This window comes from Carassius auratus, unplaced genomic scaffold (genome assembly GCF_003368295.1).
Source record: "Carassius auratus strain Wakin unplaced genomic scaffold, ASM336829v1 scaf_tig00017198, whole genome shotgun sequence".
NCBI classification, from domain to species: Eukaryota; Metazoa; Chordata; class Actinopteri; order Cypriniformes; family Cyprinidae; genus Carassius; species Carassius auratus.
The window spans coordinates 54,171-79,384 of NW_020524752.1; the positions used below are offsets into that span (position 1 = coordinate 54,171).

Sequence of the window (25,214 nt, forward strand, 5' to 3'; positions counted from 1 at the left end):
CAGTTTAAGATTGTTTTTTTTTTTTTTTTGGCTAGTAAACTGGAAAAACTAAACAATCTGAACAATTCTATTTTTAACAGTGTATTAGGAGTTAGTTAGCATGCTACACTCTAAAAAAAAGTCTGTAAAATAGGGCTCAAATTACTAGTACCTTTTCCATTTTTGTAGTATCAAGTTTTTGCTACCTAATCAACAATTGCAAGTACAAGCTACTAACAAAATGTATCATAAATAAAAAAATTATTAAATTACTAAATTATAACATTTTTATTATTAAATTAAACAATTGCAAATAGCAGCTAATTTAATTCACATGATGTGTGTGTAATACTAGGCATCTTTGGTTTTCTCTTGAGTAATTTAGATGGTAAATGTGTGCCTTTTTTTCATTTGAGTCACTTATCAATGTTGCTAAAAGTTAAAGCTGACTGAGACTTGCTATAGCACTTGTATATCATTGCTCTTGTGTTGTTTTTGATTGCTTCCATTGTCCTCATTTGTAAGTCGTTTTGGATAAAAGCGTCTGCTAAATGATTAAATGTTATGTAAAAGTTCCCAAATAAATTTTAATAGCTAAATTTGTTGCTAGGTGCTTTTGGAAGGAAAAATTGCTAGGGTAGTCTGAAAAGTTGCTAAATGATAAAACTTGAAATAAAGTTGCCTTTGGAAATAAAACAACAAATTAAATTGTTCATTTTTACCCTCATGTTGTTCAAAAACTGTTTGCTGTTGTTTCCATGAAGAATCTTCAAGCAGCTGTTTTCCATACAAATGTCAGTTTATTGTGATCTATAGTGACCAAAACCGAACAGGAAACGTCTCGTTGAAAACAGAATTTATTACATAAGTGGTTCCTTAAAAAGATGAATTTACTGACACAATTCTTTAGCATACTGACAGTCCATTGGTTATTGTTAAAAGTAGAAACTTTTAATGAATCCTCTTTAAACATATAATAATAAAATAAAAACTACATTCTCAACGGTCAAGTAACCATATTAACACAATTTTATTAAATAATACAGTTGTATATAATAACATGCTAATATTTGCTCATTTTAAAGAAAGAGTCAGAAGAGAAACAGAAAGGTAAACATTTTAATTATATTGCGCAATAAAGGTACACTTTGTAAAATGCCTGTCAGACATTACAAAGATCAGTGACAACATAAAAAAAGTCTCAAACAAGTTCACAAGGACATAATTTCACAATATTTCACAAATATCCCTTCCCAGACAAACACTTTATTTCTGTGACGTTAATAATGTTCATGCCAACAAACTATCAAAGACTCGTAGGATAAAATATATCCCACCTTCTTCCAAAAGTCTTGATCTTTCAGTGCAATGTCTAATAATGGATCAATACTTGTCACAATATTGTTCATATTTGTGTTATGTTGCTAATATCCGTAGCCATGCTGCCCGATTTCCCCCTTTAGATGTCCACAGAGCCCATTTCTCCCATAACCCCCATCCACAGGCCTTCAGGCCCACCCTTAGATTCTGCAGGAGGTCTATCCAGTGCCTGCAGCAGCCTTCCTCATCACCTCCTCATCCTGAACAGAGAGCTCAGTGAGTTTCCGACCTAGTCTCTCATGCAAGTCCAAGTATTTGGCGACACAGCGGTCCAGACACACAGCTTCCCCCTTTGAAAGTTCTGCCTCCTTGTAATGAGGTGGAACACATTTCCTGTGACATGCATTGGTCATTCTGCATGAGGAAAAGGCACAGGACGAATTAGATCATACACATTTGGATATGTAATGCATAATCTAATTGAAACACAGAAATTTCACAGAAAATTTTCATGAATTATTCAAGTAATATAATCTTTATTAATTAATGTCATTATTTTGTAGAGACTACATACTAGGTCTGCAAGAATTAATCAACAACATCTAAACAAAAAATTGCTAGGAAAAAAAAAGGGACAACAAATTTGTTGATTAATCGCAATTGCAGGAACGTCCAGAAAACAGCCAGTATTGCCATTGTACAGTAATGAATAATGCATTTCTATAATTTGAGCTGCTATATGTCTGCAGTAATTCTGAATAAAAATATATGTTGATATGTTAAATGTATGTGATAATGTAATGCACAAGTCATTGTATTTTTATGAGCGCAATAACAATAAAGGAAATATTGTAATGGGGTATAGATTTTATTACTGTTCAGATTCAGCCTCTTACCACTTAGCCTTTTTTTTTTTTTACTAGTGTTTTTAACTTTAAATGTAAATTTGCAATGTGGTTTCATTGCCTACAATTTATGTGATATATATACACAAATAAAATGCGGCTTTTCCTCTGATTAACTGAGAAATAATCGAGTTCTATCCATTTCACACAATTTAATTTTTTTATTCACCTGCTATAAAGTGCTTCTGTTAATTGCAAAAACTATGCAGATCTAAGCCGCCTAAGGGGCACAGGCTAACAGTATGAGAGGTTTTTATATAAGGTTTTTGTTGATCAATCTGCTTTGACGGAGGCCAGAAAAGATGAACATGATTCGAGCTGTACGATTAGATACAGGATTCTATTTGAGTGCATACAGCGTGAAGTACAAAATAGTAATGTGGCTTTACTGATGTGACGTATATAGTCACTGACTGTAGTCCTACGCTGCATCTACAAGATACTATTAATTCAATAGCGTCACCCACTACACAAGTCCACAGATTTCGTATGTCAGATGACATTGTAAGTAATCTAACAGAAAGCATGCTGTCACACATTTACAGAGACCACCGTGGGCTTCATACCGGTTATACATGTCAGCCATCATTTCGACCTCCAGCTCCGCGGCGAGCTGCTGCGCTTTCATGGGGTCCATCTTTGCTAATGACCTTTCGGTTTATCCTCACTAAAAACCCACCGGACAACGCGTGGGTCCCGTTCAACAAAGAGCTCTGACAGCTTGCTTAACCTTCAGTGAGCGCACTTGACCGGAAAAAGTACCCACGTGGATGCGTGGATCCCATCTATCTAGCAAATTGATACTTCCGCTGACAATAAAGTTTTCTATTCAAAACCGCAGCTGTTTGCTAAGCTGCGTTAATTTTTATTATTATTATTTTTTTTGCTGCGTTATTTTATGCTTTGATTCTGTATAATGACAATATCCCTTTAATTTATTATTTTTTCTTAATTTAACTATTATTTCATCTCGCTATTATCCTTATTCTCACATCTTTAAAAAAAAAAAAAAAAATCCTATGACTTCCAGTTACTGGATAAAGAATATTACTATTTTAAAATTGAATAGAAACCCCGTTGTCAACATTTCTAATATAATCTTTTATAGCTGTGCCAACAGAATACTACCACATTCTTTCAAATTTCCTAATATTTTAAAGAAATTTAAGATTTTCACATCGGGAAAGCGATTTTATGCTATATACTTGCACAATTATTTAATTTAAGAAATAAAGATACACACAAAGTCAGATAAAATTAATTTAAAAAACAAATAGGTATTGTGATATATTTTAAATAAAGCACACGTACAAAAGTGTAATGTGAACTTATATAAATTGATTTTAATTTACATAATTTTAATATGTAACTTTATACTTGTATGAGACAATCCAAAATAAACTGAATGAATTTACAGGCTAATTCACATAATGTCATATTGACAAAAAAAAATAATAATTATTCTCACCATTTGATATATTAAACCTTGGGTTAAGAACTTGGTTTAAACATCTGCTATTGATTTCAAAATGCTAAACATGTATTCTCAACATGAACATAAAAATTTATTCTGTCTCTTCTCCAGTGACATCTACCTCCTCTTCTTCAGTGGCATCCAGCTCATCCTCTTGCTCCATTAGACACTCAATAGCCAGTGTGACAAACTGTCTAGCTGCCAAAAGCCCTAACGGATCATCTACAGATTCATCGACAACATCTACGTCAATATCTTCTTCATCGGATGATTCTGAACTGGACGTCACCGCTGAGATATTCTCACTGCGCACTCGGGGGCTTTGATAGTTTGACTGAAGCGATACTTCAGTCTGGACAGAAGGAGCATCTCTGCATATTATTTCTTCTGTTTTTCTCAGTGTCAGAGCTAGGAGGACAAAAGAGAAATCAGGAATATGGATTATTGATAACAGGAGTATAAAAAATGTTGAGTTAGAATTCAAAGTTTAGACATTTTACCTCTGTTTGATGCATCATCTGCAATCCCAGCACTCCTAATGTGTCCTTTACTCAATTCGTCTTCCTCCAGTAGGGTCTGTTCATTAGTCTTCCCAGCACTGTACTGGTGCCCCTCTTCATTCATTTTATCATCATCATCCAAGCTATTGGTGGTTTCCAAACACCTATCATCCGAAGAAGCCTCCACAAGCTCAGTTGCCCTCAGAAATTCAGTTTCTTCTCCATCCATAGTTTCTTCAATCATCTGAACCTCTTTATTTCTTCCTATACAGCTAACATCCTGGGTATTAACACCACATGCTTCCTGAACACCTTTGTCCATGTCTGATGTCTCATTAGAAACAGTATCTTCCAGGTTTTGTTCATCTCGGAGATGTTCTGCTGGTTTACTATCAGGATTCGTACTGAAATTAATTTCTATTCCCTCCATCACTGTCAGTTCACTGGTAGAACCATCACAGTCTTTCTCTGTGGGCAACTTGGGATGATCAGCATCATCGATATCATCAGCCAGGATCATCATTTCCTTCATTACGTCCTCCTCAGCTGTTAACGGCAAAGATATCTCATTCATCTGGTCCTGAATGTCTTTTCCCATCTCTTTTTGGGAATCATTATTCTGTAACACATTGTCTTGTCGGTCACTTGTAGGTGACCCTACGTGCTTGTCAGATACCTCCATGTCTTTATTCTCGTTCATCAGCAGAGACGTCTCTGCTTTTTTCTGCTTATTGAGCACTTCACTGCTATTCATCATTAATTTACTACACTCGTCTTCACTGTTCCCTCCTTGGAATATTTGAAGGCTAAAAGAGGCGTCTCGTTGGCTAGATATTAGCGGCTGATCAGTATTCAGAGAACTTTTACAAGCGAGGTTTTCAACACTTGGAAGAGTCTGATGGAAAATTTGATCAATGATGCTTTGTCCTTTTGCCTGAGCAGCATATTTTAAGTGAGAATTCAGTGTCGCCTGTGCAAAATTGCCATTAGCATCTGCTTCTTCCATTTCTGTTGAGTCTTTCTCCTGCTGTGTATTTGGTTGTTGCTTATTACCCTTCTCAATCTCACTGTCTTTCTTAGTTTTTTCTACTTCACTATCATCTTGTCTTGAAGCGGGCAATTTCTCTGCACTGTTGCACATGTGAGCTAGAGCGGTGTTTTTAGACTTAGGGGGTCTACCACGACCACGTTTTACAATACCAGTGCAGTTTGGTTGTTCACGGTCAGCTTTCACCGAAGGCATTTTCTTACTGATAGGTGAAGACATTTCTTTTTTCTCTTCACACCTGCAGTTGCTTTTCTCTTCGCATTGATTATGCGGGTACTGACTCTACGTGCGTTAGAAGTTGACGGCTTGATCTCTTCACAGCGGGGATCATCACACTTTGATATCCTCGGTTGAACCTGATCCGGATTTTCTAGCTTTTGAAACTTTGTATCCCCATTCACTTCTGAATTTTGAGTTGCAAGCCTCCGTCTTCTCGTCCTTCTCTGCTTCGGGTGCTCACTAGCATCTTTCACATCATGCCGAATGGTGTTTGTACTACTCCTACTCATTAACTCATCTTGTAAAAAGGAAGTCTTCGATTCTTGCTTTTCTGCAGGGTCAGGGCACGATCGATTTTGGCAGGCGATGAGGTCAGGCTGTGGATGTGGGTAGGAGGAATCAATCATCGAGCTTAGAGGGAAGTCCAATTTCAGTGGTGCTTCAGAAAGCCACAAGGGAAGGTTTTGCATTTCTAGGTCCTGTCTATGTGGTGGTTCTTGTGTAGGAACATCACTGTCTCCCTTATCTGATTCAAGGGGGGAAAGGCATCGTAGTAGTTTGAATTCTGGCCTGTCATCCAGTATGCTGGTCATACCAAGGCTTGGCATTTCACCCTCGGCCGGAGAAGGGTTAGCTGGGGCTTTTGGGGTTAAGAACAGGTCTTCTAACAGTGAGGGGGTGGGGTTTCTTGCCCCACCTGCCAGATTCTTATCTTTGTTCAAGTCGTCCTGTCCAGGTGTCTGAATCACGAGTGTATTGGATTTTGACTGATTTTGTAAGCCTGAGTGGTCTAAAAAACAAGGAGTACAGTCAGGAATAAATCACTCGATGACATATATATATATATATATTATTATTATATTATATTATATTATATTATATTATATATATAGATATGTAAAATTAGCATATTTTAAATAACTTAAAACATATTTTTGGGACCAAAATGTCAAAGTGATACAACTGTCCTGATATAGTGAAGAGAATACTACTACTATTATTATTATTATTATTATTATTATTATTATATCTGAGAAAAAATATTTGAACAAAATTGCTTTAATGTGTAGTAATATAAAAAAAAAAACTAATATAGGCTACAAAATCAAATACGCAAATCAATCAAAACGGTCATAAAAAGAGTCATTTTTTTTGCCTTTTAAAGCATTAAGTGTTAATATATGATGGTTGCACCATAGGAAATTTCATTAAATTATTTTTTTTAACTAAACTAACATGAAACCAACATGAATTCAGATTTTTAAGATATTTGCACTTGTGTTTTAAGCCAGATTATTTATATTTATATTTATCATATATATATTTATCATGGACAGTCTTATTTTTCATTGACCCATAGACTAAGGCACTGTTTGGGTTAAATAAGCATGGGAAGAGTACGGAGTTGAGAATGTGGGATGTTTGATGAATCTAAGTGCTATACTAAAACCATGAGAAAGAAAGCTGGGAGCACCACAAGACAATGAATGTGCACATGCATGGTCTAAAGAACCACAAACCCAAGATGATGCTTTATTACCTTCATCTCTTGGTCCTGGTGATCCAACTGGTACTGCTGTCTTGCTAACATCAGATCCCCTCATCTCTGGCTCACAGCTTTGCATAAAAACACAAGCACCCTGAGCAGAGGCCTCGGCAGCCCTCTGTTGACCTTTCGGATCCTGAAGAAGACCTAGCTGCTCTTGCTCATCCAGATTTCTGTCTATTGGCATCAATGGCAGGATGTTCAAATCCATCAACATATCATCCAACATCTTTGCAATATGTTCATCAGATTCATCTGCTTGGGGAGGGCTTGAAGATAAAGTTGGTATTACCAAAGGGGAGGAGATAGAAATGTGGTGTGGAGTATGGAGACATTTATCTGAAGAGGCGTGCGAGGAAGAATAGGAGGGTGAAATAGTCAGGTCCGTCGGTGGGGTGAGGGTTTCAAGACTTTGACCAGGAACTACACTAGCTGGGCAGCTCTTTAGTCAGAAAAAAAGAAAAAAAAAAATTAAATGAACATGAGAAGATCTGTTTTCAGGGTGTTTTTATCTATGTCAATATATCCATATAAACTATGTTTTATTTGTCTAAATTGTGTTATAAATTTAGATTTAAAGATAAATCCTTACCTGAGCTTGAAGTCCACACTCTTTGATTTCTTCTGGGTTCTTCTCGCTCTCACCTTGGACAGAAACGAGAAGGTTGCTCTCCCAGCAAGCTCCGCTCCTCCTCAGTTTTATCCTAACTTTAAGCTGGTCCAATTTGGCCTCGTTCTGTTCAGCAGTAGCACTTTTTTGCCTGTTATCTACCTCTAAAAGTTTCTGGAAGTTTTTGCCCGAAACATTCATTTGTTGGCGAGTTAATTTTTTTAGCTGGGTTTCTCTCTTTGCCATTTTCCACCTCTTCTTAGACTTTGTTTTCTGAAGATTTATTACAGATGCTTCTGTCACGACGGTGAGGGAAGGAATATTGGCATTACTGGTCCGATTAAAACCTGCAGTTGGACTAGTTTCATCAAGTAATGACATTGATGACAAATCTGCGTCCAGTAAACCACAAGCTTGCACTGGAAGAGTACTGCTCTGTATCCTTAATTGCTCAGAAACTATTTCACTTTCCTGGCTATAGACATCTTCTGTCTGTACACCAATCTCTCTCCAACGTCTCACAACATCCTTATCTCCTCTTTCCACATACACTCTCTTCTTTTCAAAAAGGTTTTTAAGTCCAAGTCTGAAGGAGGCAGTCATTACCTCCTCATGTTCACTCTGACTCTTGATCTCCATTTCCCCTGTGTACAGGAACTTAACTAGCTTTAGTAAGGCATGAGATCCTACAGCCTCAAGGCTGAGAAGCCTGTTCTGCCCTGCCTGCGGAGCAGGGGAAGTGGAAAGGACTCTTGACAGGACAGGGCTTAGAGCAGCTAACACACAACTGTGAGCTGGAACACACACACCTGAAGAGATTAAAAGATTTTTTTAAAGAAAAGGCAAGTATAGAAAAATACAACATTAAAGGGCAACGGAAGTCTATAGATTCTTATGAAATAAATAAATAAATAAATAAATAAATGCTCAGAAACCAAATTATTAATTCCCCCTAGCAAAAGGCTCTTTTTTTAAATTCTTAAAATGTAAAAAAAATGACCTTCCAATCAACTTCCAAAAATGAATAAATATATTAACACATCTAAATGGTATTGGAACTTGCATCAGGAGCATTCAAACACTACTAAAATATTACTTGAAAAAAAATGATGAATGTGTTAATAGAAAAATACGTTCATTAACTTATGTCTATATGGCCACTGACTGCTAATTAATGTCTGTTGTACAAATTGGAAATCATAGCATTGACATAATCAGGGTCTGTATATGATTTGTTTACAAGGTGCTCACTGTAGAGTTGAGAGCTCTTTCCAGTGACACAGACCCAGAGCTGGCCATCTTCAACAGAAGAGCTCTGATCTCTTACCGTCAGTCTGCAGAAGTGTGTCACAGAAGACGCTTCCCTGCTGCTGCTGCTTCTGAAGTTCTCCAAGCAGGAATACTGCAAAGTCTGGATGCTGATACTGCCACATGCTGGTAACAACTTCAGACTAAAACATATTTAGAAACTCCAAAACAACGGTTACAACTGTTAACCATCCAGAAATAACAGCTTTCTTCGAATTTGCAAGATAAGATTTACTTGCTCTGTGTTTTTTAGATAGGACAGACCGACCTGTGATTTAACGTCAGGTAATTGTGATCAGTTCAACGGATTTATGTTGCTCGGTATTAAATGGCAAAGAAAGGCTAGCTCAGCCATATTTTCAATCTCTAAGGTCAACTGAGCCTGATATCACGAGGATTTATCTGTTATTATATTAATACTGCCTTGTTTTCAAACGCTTAGTGCACGTTGTTCGTCAAACTTGCTAAAACGACACCCTTTTATAATCCAATATAGACAATGTAACAATGTAACATACGCAAACACAGGTGATCCGTAAGACACGTGAGCCGCTGCATCACAAATCATCTGAAGTCAAGCTCCACTCATCAGCTTTCAGTCACGTGAATCTTTTGAATCGGTTCACCAGAATGATTCACTCACTGATTTGTTCAGTGGCTCCGCCTGCACCGACGCACCTCTAGATGGCGCTATGGGCGAGTCTGTTGAATGAATCATTCAAACGATCCGTTTAAAACACCAATTTCATGATTTTGTTCTCGTTTGCTTTTGCAAAGCTCTCTTCGACTAGGGTTGCATTGGTAGTTCTGAGCAGGGGGTGCTCACTATGGCTTAAAATAGGGCAAAATAAGCTTTATTATCAGCCACAATTACCAAAACCCAACATAGTTTAGCTTCGTTTAAAAAAATATAATAATAATAATCCCTGGGCATAGGAAGTAGCCTATGTGGCCATGTGGCATTCTCATTAGATTTTGTTGTTATGCCAAACACACTAAAATATCAGGTATAAATTATGAGATGACTTGAAAACTTGTGTTAATGCTTTGGTAAAAAGGGATGGGAACATTGACAATATTCAGGAAAAAGCTTGTAGTAAACCACTGGTTTACTGAAGTAATTTAAGATGACAACTAGCATGTTTAGTTCATCTGTCTTGACTAGGTTTTTTGTTTTGTAACTCTCATTAGGTTTAATAAATTCAATAATGATGCCATGTGTATCAAACATATTTCTCTGTAAGCAGATAGGCTGTATATGGTAAAACATATTACATTTCTCAATTACTTCATTATACTGATATTCTGAAAATGAAGAATTCTAATCGAATGTATTAAATGTGTTAAAACACTCTTTGAACCACACAAAAATTCACTGTCAGAACTCTGGAAAAAAAAAAAATCATTCTTTTATTTAAAAAAACAGTATTGCTAAGTTACATTTTCAATCCATGAGAGAAAGGTGCAACAGTTAAGACCAAAGGTAAAGTGTTGAAATATAGGAATTATGAATCAAGATCCACATGTTAGTGTTGCAGAAACATGTCAACAGACAGTACGACACAAATAGTTTTTCCTTTCGTCTTTAATTAAAAGATATAAACCGTAAATGCATTTATTTAAAAAATAAAACTGATTGCATATGCATTCACCCACAACACCCCCGAAAACAACATCAGCCCAAATCATAAAATATAGAGAAGAAAGAGCAACAGAACAAAAACCAAGAAGAAAATGAAATAATTAAAATTAACAAATATTCTCTGGTATATATAGTAAAATGTGCTTTTTTATCCATCTTCTTATCTCATCAAGCTAGAATCCAAATCTAGCTAAATCCTGCCTCAAAGAGATGCAATTTTCTTGTAATTAAAAGATTTCTTTATCTGCCTCCCTCAACACTGATCAATCGATTGATTCCTCAAACTTGTGAACAACCTCCTGTATCAAGACTCGGACTTCTGGCTCACATCCACTCAGTCAACAGCCAACCTTTCCTTTACTGACTCGAGCGTCTCGAAGGATTGGCCTGCGGATTGGCAGACAGGGAATTAAAAAGGAATAAAAAAAAATAAAAAATAAAAAACCATCCATTGCCCCTGGTTCCAAAGTTTCCATTCAGTAAATATCTACAACAGACTTACTGTGCATTTTTAATTATGCAGTCTAAGAAACAAGCACTGCACTTACGGATGTCAGAAAAAAAAAAAAAAAAATGCATATACATCCTCAAATGTACACTCGTTCACACTCTACACAGACAGGCACTGAAACCAAACGTCCCTGTTCACCGCTCAACACAAACGACACGCTGAGCAAGTGAGGCACTCCAAGTACGCAGAGTGGATTTGTGAGACACGGTCATATTTACACATTCATTTACATTCAGACAGATCCAAGACCAGGGCTACCATTTGTCTCTGAGTTAAAGGCTTTTTTTATCTTCTCTTTTGTGGTCATTTAATTGTCCTTCTAAATTAATAGTGAGGAACTCTCGAGTTCCCACACAGAAGCTAATCGTTGTCAGTGACCATTTTAAAAGACAAAACAAAGAGGGGGGGGGGGGGGTATCATCCCAAATAAGCTTTCCCACTCTGGAATTCTTTGCAGATTTGACAGCTGAATGAACAATTATACTTGCCTACCGCTAGAGAACTTTCTTGAATGCTACTGGTTTAAAAAACAAACAACAACAAAAACAGATCTCCCAATCAAATATCCCTCTGCATCTTTTGTGATGCTTCATCAACATGTGCACAACCACTTCCTAGAGACCCAACACTCCACGAGACCACATATGGATAACTTAAGGAGAATTGGTGGTCATCTAGTGCTTTCAGAAAATGACAAAAAATAAGCCTCATGCCCGTTGCAATTTATCAACAAGACACAAAACTTACCGAAAAACTCTATATACATTATTTTCTGCAGGCTGCATATGAATGATGCAATTTGGCATTACCTTTTTATCAATGTGAACCACAAAGCAGGATGAAGCAAAATAATCAAAACACCAATGCTGTACTATACTAATGTTCTAATAGATGCAGAAGCAAAAAATAAAAAGGAAATGATTCATAAAGCTAAATAGAGCTTGTAGTCCCTAGTGTTTCCATTATTTGACATAAAAAGAGTCTGTTTGACGTAGTGGCTGTTCTCAATCACATTGATCTCAATGAAAGCAGGAGAGTGTCAACTTGAGAATGGAGTAAACTACAGAAGGGTCGTTGCAATTAGTGGCTATGGTCCCGTAAGTGATGAGATCAGAGGCTCAGCAGGGACAGTAGGCAGGAGGAGGAAACTCACGGCGGGTGATGCACACGATCAGTTTTTCTGTGGACAGAAACAGGATGAGACGTGAAGGTCAGATGTGGTCCTTACTCGCTTACATTGATAAAAAAGGAAAATGATTCAGTAATGTGTCATCAGAGAGCGGAGATGGGAATTTGTGTGCATAACACAATTCACATCAGCCATTTTATGTGCCAAAGTGATGACGGATACAACCACTGAAACATCAGTCATGTGACCAGAGTGGACACATGAGAGGAAGAGATCAGTGTTGGGGAGTAACTAAAGTAGCAACACTACTAATGGAACGTGACATTGGCTGAGATGTTTTCTGAACATATTTATTTAATGTACTTTTCAGTCATTTGTTCAGCACCAGATTAATTAGAGCTCTAATGAAATCAATACAAGAATACATAAATAAAAAAAAAAAAAAAAAAAAGTGAAATATTGATTATTCAGTATTTTTTCTTTAGTTGTTCATTGCAAATTAGTTTAAAGCAGATTAAATTGCACAAAAAGCTGATCAATTGTAAAATTTAAATTAAATAGTAAATTAATTTGAATTTAAAGCTGTCATCCCATTAGATATCCTTGTTTTTGCACCAGATAAATGGCTCCAACTGAAAAAAAGAAATGTTAAAAAAACATTTTACCTCGACTTTAGTTAAATATTTCACAAAATAAATAATTATATATATATATATATATATATATATATATATATATATATATATATATAATTATTATTTATTTTGTGAAATATTTAAGTCGAGGTAAAATGTTTTTTTAACATTTCTTTTTTTCAGTTGGAGTTGGATTTATTATATATATATATATATATATACACACACATACACATTTTTATTAGTGCTGTCAAAGGATTAATCATTATTAAATCACATCCAAAATAAGTTGTTTACATAATGTGTACTGTGTATATTTATTATGTATATACAAATACACACATTATTAAATATTTTGAAAATATTTATATTCATATAATTTATATTATATATATAAAAAAAATCTTAAATACATACATGAGTGTGTTCAATTGTTTGTTTTTGTGCAACGTAAACCGGTCTTCCTATTTTACATTTTTATTTTTGTATGAGATAATTATGGCCCCAGTAGTAAAAATTAAGTTCTAAAAATCCATTACGATAAATTCATTCATTTTAATAAACAGCTTGCATACCTAACTGCATTTCAGTAGTTGTAGCTTAATTCAACTACTGTGAAACTAAAGCTTTCCAATTTTAAAGAAGCTTCCCCAACACTGGACGAGATTTACAGAAATGAGTGAAAACCATTTCCACTCAAGTTCAGAATAACAAAATACAGTTAATGAGGGTCAGAACCACAAATACACTGAGCAGCACACATACACTTAAATATCCACATGAAGGCCATGCAGAAGGTGGACACACATACCATGCGTGCTCATGCACTGAGTGGGGGGGAGGGGGAGTGGCCTAACCATCATAAGAGTCCAACAGAGGCAAAGAGCCCCGCCTCTCCCCATACATTCCTCCCTGAGAGTCAAAGAGAAAGAGAGAGAGAGGATAAAAGAAAGGGAAAGGCATTGAAGAGGTGAGTGATAATGGAAGGAGAGAGGTGTGTGAAAGAGTTAGTTGAGGCGAGACCCCTCCTAGTATTATTAGTGAAATCACAGCAGGTTAATAACAGGTTTCAGGTTGTGTAGTGTGTGAGTTTTGGGATGTCTGGTGTGCTGAATTGCTTGTGAGGGAAGTTTAGTGAGAACAAGTTTAATGTGTGGGTGGATGTTCCCTTGCAGGGGTGTGTTACCTGAGGTGCCTCTCTGTCGGAGCGATCCAGAGTGTCATCTAAAGTGTTTCTCCGTCCTCTCTGGTCTATTGTAGAGTAAGCGTCTGGCATCACAGATAAAAAGCATTCAGAGTTGGGGAAATACTTTTTTCCCCCTCAAGAAAGTCACACTTGTATTCAGCAAAAGTGATAATCTGTAACACTATAAGTGTGTTTACTATTTCTTTTTTTTTTTCAAAAATGATGTTAAAATCAGCATATTAGAATGATTTCTGAAGGATCATGTGACAATGAAAACCTAATCCACCGGTGGAAAAAGTGGCAAAAATGTCATTTTTGACACTGTATATAACCATTAGGTGCGTCCCAAATCCTGTACTTATGCACTATTCGATGATGTTTTTAGTTTAAATGGTGCGAGTAGTGCATTCACACTGAAAATTCCAAAAAGAAAAAAAAAAGTGCACTCTAAACAAGCGGATGGTGCACTTAAATAACAGCAAAAATGAAGTGTGGAATGTTGGACACTTCATGCACTCATCTGTCACAGCTTTAATTATGTAGCGAAGGTGGAGGGGCTATCAAACTCTGATTATGATTATGAATGACAAAACATCCTTATATAATTCATGCACTACATGGTTGAGTACATAGTGCTAAGTACATAGTACATAGTGCATAGTGTGTCATTTGGGAAGCAGCTACAATCTATGAGAATACAGTATGTGTTTTTTTACCTGGTCCCATGTCATTAAGAGGAATCATGTCTCGGTCCTGTTTGCCCCCTAACAAAGAGACCCAAACAAAGTCAGATCACAAAAACACTTGTTTGTTGCATTAACACACTAAAGAGCATTCAGCAGGAATCTGTTGTGTCTTACCCCGTTCTATTAGCGGCAGGGTGCTGTCCTCGTATCCTCCGTTGCTGCGGGTGTTGTTAGGAGGGTTAAGGTTCACCATGAAGTCTGTTTTCTTCCAGCCATCTTTCTCCAGCGTGCGGCGGAGATCTTTGAAGCCCCACACGATCTGCAGCACCTGCCCAGCGCCACGCACCTCCCGATCTGAACGGTTGCTATAAGGGAAAGCGGAGGATTGGCATTTGCAGTTAAATACTTGTTCCTCTTCAGTTTTCTCCAATGTGACCAGACAGTTTAAAAATAAATCACTTATATATACCCGTCTTTGTTGATGAGCACCAGTCTCTCGATGCCCTGGGAGCTGCGCAGGGTTTTGGCCGCATCCACGCTGGAGCCGACCACCTCCGCCATAGTGCTGAGAACAGACACCACCGTCTCCTCCGAGAGCGCGCGTGCAGGCTGACTCTGACCACCGCCTGGCAGATTGGCCACCAAGTTAGGCACAGCATGCTTCCCTACACAGAGAGAGGAAGAGGGGAAAATACACTGGGATTCGTTCACTGGGACTGTACAAATATGGCTTTTTAAATATGAACAACACTGAATGGACATGAACATGTTTGCTCACATACCTAGCAGATCACGGTTGCGAGCATCAATGGCCAGGTTTCTCAAGGCTCCGGACATGGCTCGGACCACACGGTCGTTCCCATGAGACAACAGCTCGGTCATCATCGGCAGGCCATGCTCCTGTCTAACCACTGCTCTGATGTACCGCCCATACTGAAGAGAGAAGGACAGAAGTTCAATTATAAAACTGTCAGATTTTTCCTCCTGATTAAAAAAACAAACATTTAAAGGAAGAAATGATGATAGACAAGAGCTGCTCGATCATTACAAAAATAAAATGTAATAATAATAATAATAATAATAATAATAACAACAACAACAAAATAATAAATACTTTAACTCGTTTAATTGATTTTTTTTCAAATTTAATAAACGTTAATACGTGGTCATGTGGCATAGTTAAATCACCTTTGGGATGTGTGACAACCAATCAGTATCAATAAATAAATGTGGCATATTTATTGTAAAAGAGGTCAAATGATACTTTCATTTACTTTTCTCCCCACTGATGTCCACTGATGTAGGTCATATTTTATTCAGTGGCAAAATAAACAAAAAAAGCTACAAAACGAAATTGTTTTTTACAGCCCAGCTTCCATAAATGCTTGTACTTCTACATTAAAGAGTTCAAGTTGCATTAGGTTTTCATAGTAAATCAAGCTTTTAATTACATAATAAAAATATGTCTCCTTTAATGATGAATAAGTCTAATACGGTATCATATCTTCGTACAAAAATCTATTCAAAGTGACAATAACTCACAGTCCAGCGGCCCGCACACAGGTTCTGCACGGCCCCCGCCGCCGCTTCCAGAACCGAGGGGTTCTTGCTCTCTTTCAGGAGAGAAGTGTACACACGCACCACCTCTGGCTGGAACAGCAGCTCATAACCTACAAAACACAATCGGTCCGCTTTACTTCATCTATTATTTAACTACAATACGAAGGAAAACTAAACAAAGCATTAAAAGCATTAAAGCATTCAGAGCGAAACAAGACTGTCATTGTACCTTTGGCTGGTGTGCTTCTCTTTGGAATGTCAATAGTATCTGATGTTCCATCATCCTCTTTTTTTCCTGAACAAAGCAGACGGCATGAGCCACAAGTGAAATAGAGTAGTGACACATGAAGTGGCACAGAAATCTTATCTGCTGTTTAATGGTTGTGATGTCATTTGTGATTTAAGAGGACAAAGACTTCTTCAGACACAGTTATGGCAGAGGCTACGTTTATTCCCCGAGGAAAACCCCATGTGCTTTAATGACTGATGACTTTAAGCCCCAGTATACTTCAAGCGAAGTCAAAGAATAAACTGGTCTGGTGTCATTTCAAATAAAATCAGCCTAAAACAAAGTCCATTCTGAGCTTGAAACGGCTTTGCTAAAGCAAACTTTCCATTATGAAGTCCACCACAATGACTAGTGAACACCTGTGAATGACCATTCGACTTCATAGAGAGGTGACAGAGTGCAAGTTTAAAAGAATCAGATAATTCTCTTTTAATAGGTCTATATGATTAAAGATTAACAATCATTTAAGGTTTATAAAGAATGGAGTTATCAGAAGTGCTGCGTTCTGGCATCCTCTGGTGGCTACTAGTGAAATGTTATAACTACAGAAAACATTTTTACAGAGCAGTCACACAAAAATCATATCTAAACGATTTTGATGACATTTCCTAGTTGTCCAAGAACAGATTTGTAAACTCATGCTAAAGATTTATTGTCTATGATATGTCTGGATACCTACTAGGCTTTAAAACGGAGCCCTAGACTTTAGTGTCCAGCGACATAATCTGATACTTGTAAATGATTCCACGTCTACTTCCTTCAGATCAATAAAAACCTTATTTGTGTGACTGGTCCCCTTAAAATGCCTTCTACTTTACCAAAGTAGTCCAGCTCATAAAACGAATTTGAAATGGGATATATATATAAAAATTAAAAAAATATATTATTTTGCCTTAAAACACTTGAGTTTCCCACTTCAGATGCATTTTCTGAACTTTGACCTGTAAATGTGTTAATGATGGGTTACAGTGAGATGAAAAAATGTGATTCCCATGAAAGCAAAGCAAAGCCTTTTTACTCCCTCCAAAAAAAAAAGGAAAGAAAATAAAAAATAAAAAGAGAGTAAAGCTTACCTTTGGAAAACCACTCGTCTGTTACAGGATAAAAAGACGTACGGATTGAAAGCAGAAGAGACAGATACAGAAGAAAATGAGAGGAAAGGACTGTTTTGGCATAAAAAAAAAAAAAAACTGCAATAGTGCCCCAGCCACCATACAATTATTCAGCAACAAACCCACAAAGCACATACTCGTGTGAAAGTCATGCACGTCGCATCTCCTTCGTGTGTAAACAAACTTGATCTGGCACATATCAAATTTACAAGCTTAACACACTTTAAAGTGTGTCCTATGATTAAGACAAGGAATAGACCTGGCCTCTTGGTTTGGTTTACACAACAGATCATGCACTAGAATGCAAAGATAGCAAGTTAACTTCTCTTCATTGGTGACGACCCACAGCCAGTGCCTGTGTTTTTCTTTAAATGAATCAGACACGCACCTTTGCCCTTTCGGGAGCTGAAGCAGCCGCCCTTTTGGGCAGGGGCGGGGCCTTGATTGACAGGAGCCGTCTCCTGATAGCGCTCGCAGCCTGGTATCTCCCGATGCACCTGATAGGACAGATTCCTCAGGAGACACACACTGTTCTCAATCAGCTGCACAAAGACATAATAAACATGATTAAATATTAGATACCCTGTAAGAGAATGAAACAGGACAGCTACCAATGCAAAATTTTGTTTTAATATATAAAATCATTGAAGACTTATTCGATTAACTAAAGAGTAATATATGAAGTATGTAATATATAAGTATATGAGTTTAATAGCAAAATAAATATTATATATATTAATAAAGGTCAAACACCCCCCCTCCCAAAAAAAAAAAACACTAGCTCTAAATAACCCTTCCCTGACCCAAATTATAACACCGCATCAATATGCAATAATAAAATTGACCAACAATGCTTTGTTCCCCCTTTGCTCTTCCCTAAAACGCTCTACTTATGTGCTTCCCCATCATAAAAAAAGTAGTGCGCACTAAAGTACAGCTTTCAAATCCCGGAAGGTCAAAGTCCAGTTGTTACCTTGTTGTCCACATCTTTACAGTTGATCTGTGACTGGACGATGTACATGAGCGAGTCGACCAGTCCAGTGCACTCCCTCAGCTTCCTCCTGGCCTCGCTTCGCTCCGAGCTCACATTCCTGAGAGCAAAACGTCATGCAACTAATTAGGACACAGCCGGTTTAATGTTTGGTGAAGTTTGGCATGCACAGAACATTTTAGCTCCAGGACATCACCTAAAACATATTAACCGAGTGTATACACAGATGGCATCTGAAAAGCTGAACGGTGAGGGTTATAAAAAGGCAAGACACCGTTAGCTCTACTTAAACGTAATCACGGTGTAAAACCATTCCTCCGACTGCTTTCTAAAAACAGGCGAGTAGGAGAAGTGAAGGACACTCTCAAAGAGAAGCACTCAAGGGAAATAAGTGGACTCAAAGATCACATTTCTCTCTTTTGTCCAAACTTGGTCCTGATTCTTTCACAACCTCAGAGGTTCCTGATCGCAAACACAATTCAAGAGCATTTCCTTTGCACTTCACTCCTTTCTTCAACATAAAATGCAGTTTCCTCACACACACACACACACACACACACACAAACTTTCTTGACAGGAATTCTTTAGCAGCACTGAGGCACACCCCTCCTCCCTTTAACCTCTTTCATTAATCTGAATCATAAAACTGTCCCTCCTCAATGCATCCTAACACTTTCCTCCGCCTCTCTCTCTGACTTAACTACTCTTGATTCTCAGGCTGAAAAAATTAGCATTTGAATTAGCTCTCAGCCACTTTGGATAAAAGTGTTTGGCGAATGCATGAATGTAACGCACCTTAAGCAGCCGGTGGTGTTGGTGAGTGCCGTCTCCCACTCCAAGTGTCTGGGTTTGCAGCTCTCCTCTCCCCCCTCGTTCCCCCTCTCCCAGCCCGAGTGAGGAACCATCACCTCGTCGGACAGGGCATGCAGCGCATGGTCAACGATCTCCATCTTTACAGAGTCGTGAGACGACAGGTTCCACAGCGTGCCTGATAGAGAACGAGCCATCAGTCAATACAAGATGTAATCGACAAACTGTCTTGTGCTTGAATCACCTGAAATAGGACGGTGACATCAAAATGGAAATTGACAGAACATGAGTCTCTAATGCTTTATTTGATCAGAAATAAAGTGAAAAAGCAATATTTTGCAATATTACAGCTTTTAAATAGCCCTTCTATATTAAATATTTTAAATCAATTTATTCCTGCCATTACTCCAGTCTTTAGTGTCAGATAATCGTTCAGAAATCACTCTAATATGCTGATTTGGTGCTCAAGAAATAGTTCTTAGTATTTGCTTAATATGTCAAAACAATGATAATTATATTTTACCAGGATTGTATGATGAAGTTCTGAAACAGAAATCTTCCATAATCTTAAAAAGGTAAACGTGTTTACTGTGACTGTTCGATCAATGTAATGAACTTAAAAAAAAAAAAAAATTCAATTCAATTCAAATATTAAATAAAATTCAAAGTGTATTAAAAACAGCCAAAAGAACTAAAGTTGAAATACACACATTTTCTAAATGCATGTTATTGATATTAAATGTAAATGATCAATCCATGCATCTTTTGTTTTTTCCTTTGAGCTCGTAATTTTTTTAATCAAAAGGTTAGATTTGTATCCGATGATGTTTTACTGCATTCAAATCTGCCTCCAGCCAATCAACAAATAATGGATAAGTCCCCGTCCTACATTTTTCCTTTTTGGTAAAAAAAAAATGGATTTGTTGCTAACCCCGGACGTGACCGTTGTCATGTCATGCTGAAACTAGTCTGTCTACACTGCATGTGGCAAAGTAAGCATTGAAAAATATTTGTTGCTAACAAGGCAGCAGTTTACTGACTGGGATTTGTTGTGTCGCATCCATTGTAGATAGCATCACTGATTATAATGACAATCACGCTACACCACGCCATTCACATCCGTTGTGGAGACGGTGCAAGTCGGTTTCATTGTGACTTTACTAGCATAAAAACCGTTTGTACCCGTTATGGTGTCGGTAAGGTCCTGATCTCTCGTCTTCCTCAGTAGCCGCACCAGCGCGGGAATTCCATCACAGTTCTTGATGGCTATCTTGTTATCTGGATCTCGTCCGTATGAGATGTTCTTGAGTGCTCCGCATGCTGCGTAATGCACCTCCTTCTTTGGGTTATCCAGCATGGACACGAGGGCAGGGATCCCCTTCAGTCGTCTTACTTCTGACTTCACCTGCAAAGACAGAGAGGAAAGACTGAGGGCATGGAATCTGCACAGACACCATGTAATCTGGGTGACTTTTCATAAATATTAAGCAGAACAACCTTTCAACAATTCTGCTCAAGAAACTTTACGGAATTCTGAAGGATCATGTGACACTAAAAATTGAAGTAATGACTGATGAAAATTCAACTTTGCTTTATAGGAATAAGTGACATTTTAAAACAACAATACTGTTTTTTTTTTTTTTTTTTTTATAAAAAAAAAAACTGACCCCAACTTTTGAACAGTACTGGATTTGAAGTTTAATATACATTTGTCCCAGCACCTTGTGTACATTCATACTAACCTTATCGTTCTTAAAAGTGAGATGTTGTAAGTACGCTGCAGCGTTGCTTTTGACAGGGTCCAGGCGGTAGTTGAGCATAGCGATGACTTCAGGAAGCTCCGGCTGCCTCCAAGCTGTGGGGGCGGGGCCTTTACGCAGAGTGCTGTCCAATGATGCCATGCTGCCTCTCTCTCCCTGAGCCAGCGGAGCTCCTCCTCCCCAATAATACATATCACCAGCTCCACTCATATCACCATCCAATGTGCCCTCATATGACCTACACAAAACCAACAGAGGTTCAAGCTGACTCACTTTTTTTTTGCCCTTCTCCAGTCAAAATAAATACACTTACCCTGTCCGGCGTGGAGGTGGTGCGTGATGTGCATGTGCCAACCGGGGCATTGTGCTGTAATGCATGGCTGGTCCCATGCCATAATCAGGTTCGTCGTATCCCAGGCTCCTCTGATCATCCTCCAGGCCGTATGGCTCTGGTACAAATCGCTGAATGCCAGAGATCTCCATAGCACTGCCCATACGTCCTACCTGGGGCTGGGCTGTGTACGGGTCCAACTGCGGCCGGCTGTGGGTGCGATACGCAGAGTCCAGCGTGCGATAGGCATCCACGGGCCTAAAGAGAAAGAACCAGGTAAATTCATTAGTAAATCCACAATGCTCGCACTCACACAATGCAAACGCAACAGGCACAGACCTGTAGCGGTCATCCATTCGTGTTCCTCGGCTGAGACTGGTGTAGGCTTCAGAATGAGGGTAGCTGCGCAAATCCTCATAGCCTGGTGGTCCATAGTGGTAGTTACGGGGGACAGTAGCGGTGGGGTAGTCCATGGGGCCAACCGGTGGCCTGTACACACGGTCCATTGGGGTATTACAACTTGGCATCCCAGTGACTGAACCAGTGCCATCAAGAGAAAGTGTGTCGGAGACTGAGGGAATGACTGTTCGTGTGGTAGTCGTCTTTGTGACCTTCTTTACCTGATAAGAGAAAGCACCATCATTATCCTTCCAAAGACAAGTGGTCACACTTGACAAAATATTGTCAGTTTAATCAGATTGCACACTTACTGTAGTCTCAGTGCGACGTGTGGTGCCATCATCACTGGTTTCAACTGAAATAATTGGCATCGACTCACGGGGGTCCTCCTCCACTGTGACCGACTCAACAATATGACCAGGGTCCAACATCCTGTACTGTAGCACAGACGCATTAACAAAGAACAATAGTGAGCATAAGGCAAGAACAGGAAGTGTGTACACTCACGCAAACACACCATCTGGAGAATTCGCTGGTGGACGGTAATGACAACACAACAACAAGTTAGTGCAGAAACAGAAGAATTAAGTGTGAAAGTATGCGCAGGAGTACATTTCACGTACACTGACACACAGGGTTCAACAACAGAGACCAGAGCTGTTTTACAAACCATAAAACAGATGAACAAGAAAGCATTTGAATTTACCCCATGTACATTATACCTTTTTTTTCTGAATAAAAATAACTACCGTAACTAATCATTATTTAGTCCTATATTTTATAATAATACAACCATCTTAATTATATTTAATTTTTGTGAAATTATTATTAGCAGTAGTAGTATTCATATTATTAATCTAGTTGCACAATTGGAACAAAGGATCCATTGAGGACACCAAACTAACCTGAGTCCCGTTTATGTATCCGTCGCTTAATTTGAGCCGTTCTAACTCTGCATCACCAGTGACACGGCCGTTCTAAAGAGAGAGAGAGAGAAAAATTACAACAGCCCGAAACAACAACGAAAAAGAGATGCTGTCAATGTGGCCAGTGATCATGTCAGTGAATATCCAGAGAGACCACAAATTGTAGCAGGACCTCTGATTAAATATCTTGACAAATAAACATTTTCTTATGAAGGTTCATGCAAAGGACGCATAGGGATGAACAACACTTAGAACAAATGACTTAGGTTAATGAGTCCATTGCATAAGAGAAACATGACAAAGTTGCAGGAATGGATGATGGATGAATAAATGACTGCCAGGAATGAGAAGGGGGTTGACTGCTACTAGATAATATTACTCATGCTTTTACATGACAATGGCATGCAGCACCATTCACACTTCTCTACACACAAACCAGGGGATATGGGCTGTTGTACTGTTCCCAGTCCACAGAGGGAGCCGTGAAAGTAGATGGTAATCTTAGCTGACAGGCGGGCTTGTGGAAACCTGTCAGCAGGTAGGAACGGAGCCTGCTCAGCAATGTTAAAATCTACACAACTATGTCAACAGAGAGCAGATACATATGATGGCGGCATTCCAAGCACTGCTGACCAGCTTATCTTTACATACATGTCTGTCTCTGCATGTTAAAGTGTGCTAGAGAATAAATGGAAAAGATTTATGAAAGAAAAAAAATTTTAATCGCCAATTTAAGCCGTATGAGTTACTATTTATGTGATGATATACGCTAGGATCTCAATCTTTCTGTAGTTCTCAGCTGATCATTCACAGTTGTGGTGAATTCAACAATGTTTGGAGCATCAAAATGTGTTGCATCAACGTCGAATGGTGGTTCTCGTTTGGACATCTGAGAGTTATGACAGATGGAAATGCTATTTTTAATTAATAATCAAATTAAAACTACTGAGAGGTCGTGGCTAGGAATGTTTGGACTGTACTTATGGTGCTTGTATGTTAACTTTCTATTAAGTCTTTATTAGTAAATAATATCAAGGTCCCTTATCTTGTATTATAAGTTGAATTAACACAAAGTGCAACACCTAGATCATCCTGCAAATAGATCATGCTTGCTATGTAAGATAAATAAGGCCGTAAGATAAACGTCTTATTAAAATAACGGTGTTATTAAAAGGATAGTTTACCCACAATATGAAAATTGTCATTTACTCTCCCTCATGTCATTCCAAACCTATGAGTTTTTTTTTTCTTATGTTGAACTATGATCAGCTATCATTTTGAGTGATTGAAAAGCAGGAAAAAATGAAATGAAAATCCTAAATTTAGAAATGTTGGCACTTGAAATGATAAATCAACAAAAACTCACAACTGACTGAAGTTATACAAAAATACTTAAATGACAAGCACATAAATTGCTCAAACTAAAATGGAAATGAAAAAAAGGCAAATTCAAAACATTATTAAATACTACATTATTATATAAAATGACACTAAAACAGAGAGTATAAATGACAGAAAATAAATTTTGGTGAAGTACTGCCAATTTTGAGAGATTATGTTTGTCTGATGTATCTGAGTGCCAAGAGAAGCAAAAGTTGTCTATGCATCTTATCTAGCCATGAATAAAACCAGATCTTTTGAAATCACACACCCAGTCGACGCCCTCGAAGGAGGGGCAGTTCCTAAGTAGAATCCCGCAACCAATCAGAGAAATTTCTAGTCTGAAGTAAACTGAGATTAAGACGATACTTGACATGTTCGCATTGAGCAATTGCCACCATACAGATAGAGCTTTCTGACATCCTTTACACACAAGGGAGACTCATCTCACTAAACCGGTCGTTATCTCTCCACTCACAGAGCATCAGAGGAAGGGGGTTTTGGTGTTGAGAAAGTTTCAGTGATATCTGAGACGTTCACCATGAGGACAGTGAGTAAACGAGGGAAATTCCTCTTCGCTGAAGAATTCTCATACCGCTAAGTTAAACAGAAAGGTTACGGACACATGTACAGACATGCGTTTGTGTGACATTCACAAAAAAATAAAATAAAATGGTTATGTGGTAAACAAATTGGCGACATGAGGAAACATGCAAGGGAAGTGTGACTTTAAAACAAAGTATTCTGGTGATGCCATAAACCGCAGAATGAAGCAGACGGCTGCGCTTTATGACGAGAAAGGGCGGGTGGTGAATGATGACAAGAGGGAGGATGCAAAAAGTGGTTCTGGTGACATTAGACACACGGTGAAGGATGGGTTAATCGCCATGCTCTTGAGGTGCCAACATTGGTGCAGAGTGGTGCACGCATGGGTGATGATGCGGAGAACCCTGCTGCT

General features: G+C 38.1%; 3 protein-coding genes across 5 annotated transcripts; all 3 read right to left on the reverse strand.

Moving 5' to 3' along the window:
- Positions 1 to 1,080: 1,080 nt before the first annotated feature.
- Positions 1,081 to 2,975, reverse strand: LOC113075579 (mitochondrial import inner membrane translocase subunit Tim10). The gene is made up of 2 exons (XM_026248257.1): positions 2,771 to 2,975; positions 1,081 to 1,713 (listed from the first exon to the last, which is right to left on the reverse strand). The coding sequence occupies exons 1-2, from the start codon at positions 2,839 to 2,841 to the stop codon at positions 1,518 to 1,520; spliced, it is 267 nt and encodes an 88-aa protein (XP_026104042.1). The 5' UTR covers positions 2,842 to 2,975; the 3' UTR covers positions 1,081 to 1,517.
- Positions 2,976 to 3,583: 608 nt separating this feature from the next.
- LOC113075580 (centromere protein F-like) lies at positions 3,584 to 5,448 on the reverse strand. The gene is made up of 2 exons (XM_026248258.1): positions 4,179 to 5,448; positions 3,584 to 4,086 (listed from the first exon to the last, which is right to left on the reverse strand). The coding sequence occupies exons 1-2, from the start codon at positions 5,443 to 5,445 to the stop codon at positions 3,770 to 3,772; spliced, it is 1,584 nt and encodes a 527-aa protein (XP_026104043.1). The 5' UTR covers positions 5,446 to 5,448; the 3' UTR covers positions 3,584 to 3,769.
- Positions 5,449 to 10,300: 4,852 nt separating this feature from the next.
- Positions 10,301 to 23,029, reverse strand: LOC113075582 (catenin delta-1-like). 3 transcript variants are annotated; one of them, XM_026248259.1, is made up of 19 exons: positions 22,856 to 23,029; positions 22,262 to 22,387; positions 21,891 to 22,171; positions 21,534 to 21,809; positions 21,203 to 21,458; positions 20,643 to 20,865; positions 19,446 to 19,638; positions 18,633 to 18,750; positions 18,048 to 18,201; positions 17,621 to 17,638; positions 16,488 to 16,553; positions 16,241 to 16,368; positions 15,481 to 15,631; positions 15,168 to 15,363; positions 14,873 to 15,063; positions 14,729 to 14,776; positions 14,013 to 14,095; positions 13,638 to 13,738; positions 10,301 to 12,242 (listed from the first exon to the last, which is right to left on the reverse strand). In XM_026248259.1, exons 2-18 carry the CDS (start codon positions 22,379 to 22,381, stop codon positions 13,679 to 13,681), a joined length of 2,562 nt encoding a protein of 853 aa, XP_026104044.1. In that variant the 5' UTR covers positions 22,382 to 22,387; positions 22,856 to 23,029; the 3' UTR covers positions 10,301 to 12,242; positions 13,638 to 13,678. The 3 variants fall into 3 exon arrangements, with proteins under 3 accessions (XP_026104044.1, XP_026104045.1, XP_026104046.1); XM_026248260.1 differs by lacking the exon at positions 17,621 to 17,638 and having other exon boundaries at positions 22,856 to 23,028; XM_026248261.1 differs by lacking the exon at positions 13,638 to 13,738 and having other exon boundaries at positions 22,856 to 23,027.
- Positions 23,030 to 25,214: the final 2,185 nt, after the last annotated feature.

What these genes read in the sequence shown, in the direction of transcription:
- LOC113075579 (XM_026248257.1), bottom strand. Translation starts at nt 2,841, where the DNA reads ATGGACCCCATGAAAGCGCAGCAGCTCGCCGCGGAGCTGGAGGTCGAA. An exon ending in ATGGCTGACATGTATAACCG is followed by an intron (nt 1,714 to 2,770) that starts GTATGAAGCCCA and finishes TTCCTCATGCAG; the next exon opens with AATGACCAATGCATGTCACA.
- LOC113075580 (XM_026248258.1), bottom strand. Translation starts at nt 5,445, where the DNA reads ATGTCTTCACCTATCAGTAAGAAAATGCCTTCGGTGAAAGCTGACCGT. An exon ending in AGATGATGCATCAAACAGAG is followed by an intron (nt 4,087 to 4,178) that starts GTAAAATGTCTA and finishes TTGTCCTCCTAG; the next exon opens with CTCTGACACTGAGAAAAACA.
- LOC113075582 (XM_026248259.1), bottom strand. Translation starts at nt 22,381, where the DNA reads ATGTTGGACCCTGGTCATATTGTTGAGTCGGTCACAGTGGAGGAGGAC. An exon ending in CGAATGGATGACCGCTACAG is followed by an intron (nt 21,810 to 21,890) that starts GTCTGTGCCTGT and finishes CTTTCTCTTTAG; the next exon opens with GCCCGTGGATGCCTATCGCA. An exon ending in AACACCACCGGCTGCTTAAG is followed by an intron (nt 18,751 to 19,445) that starts GTGCGTTACATT and finishes TTTTGCTCTCAG; the next exon opens with GAATGTGAGCTCGGAGCGAA.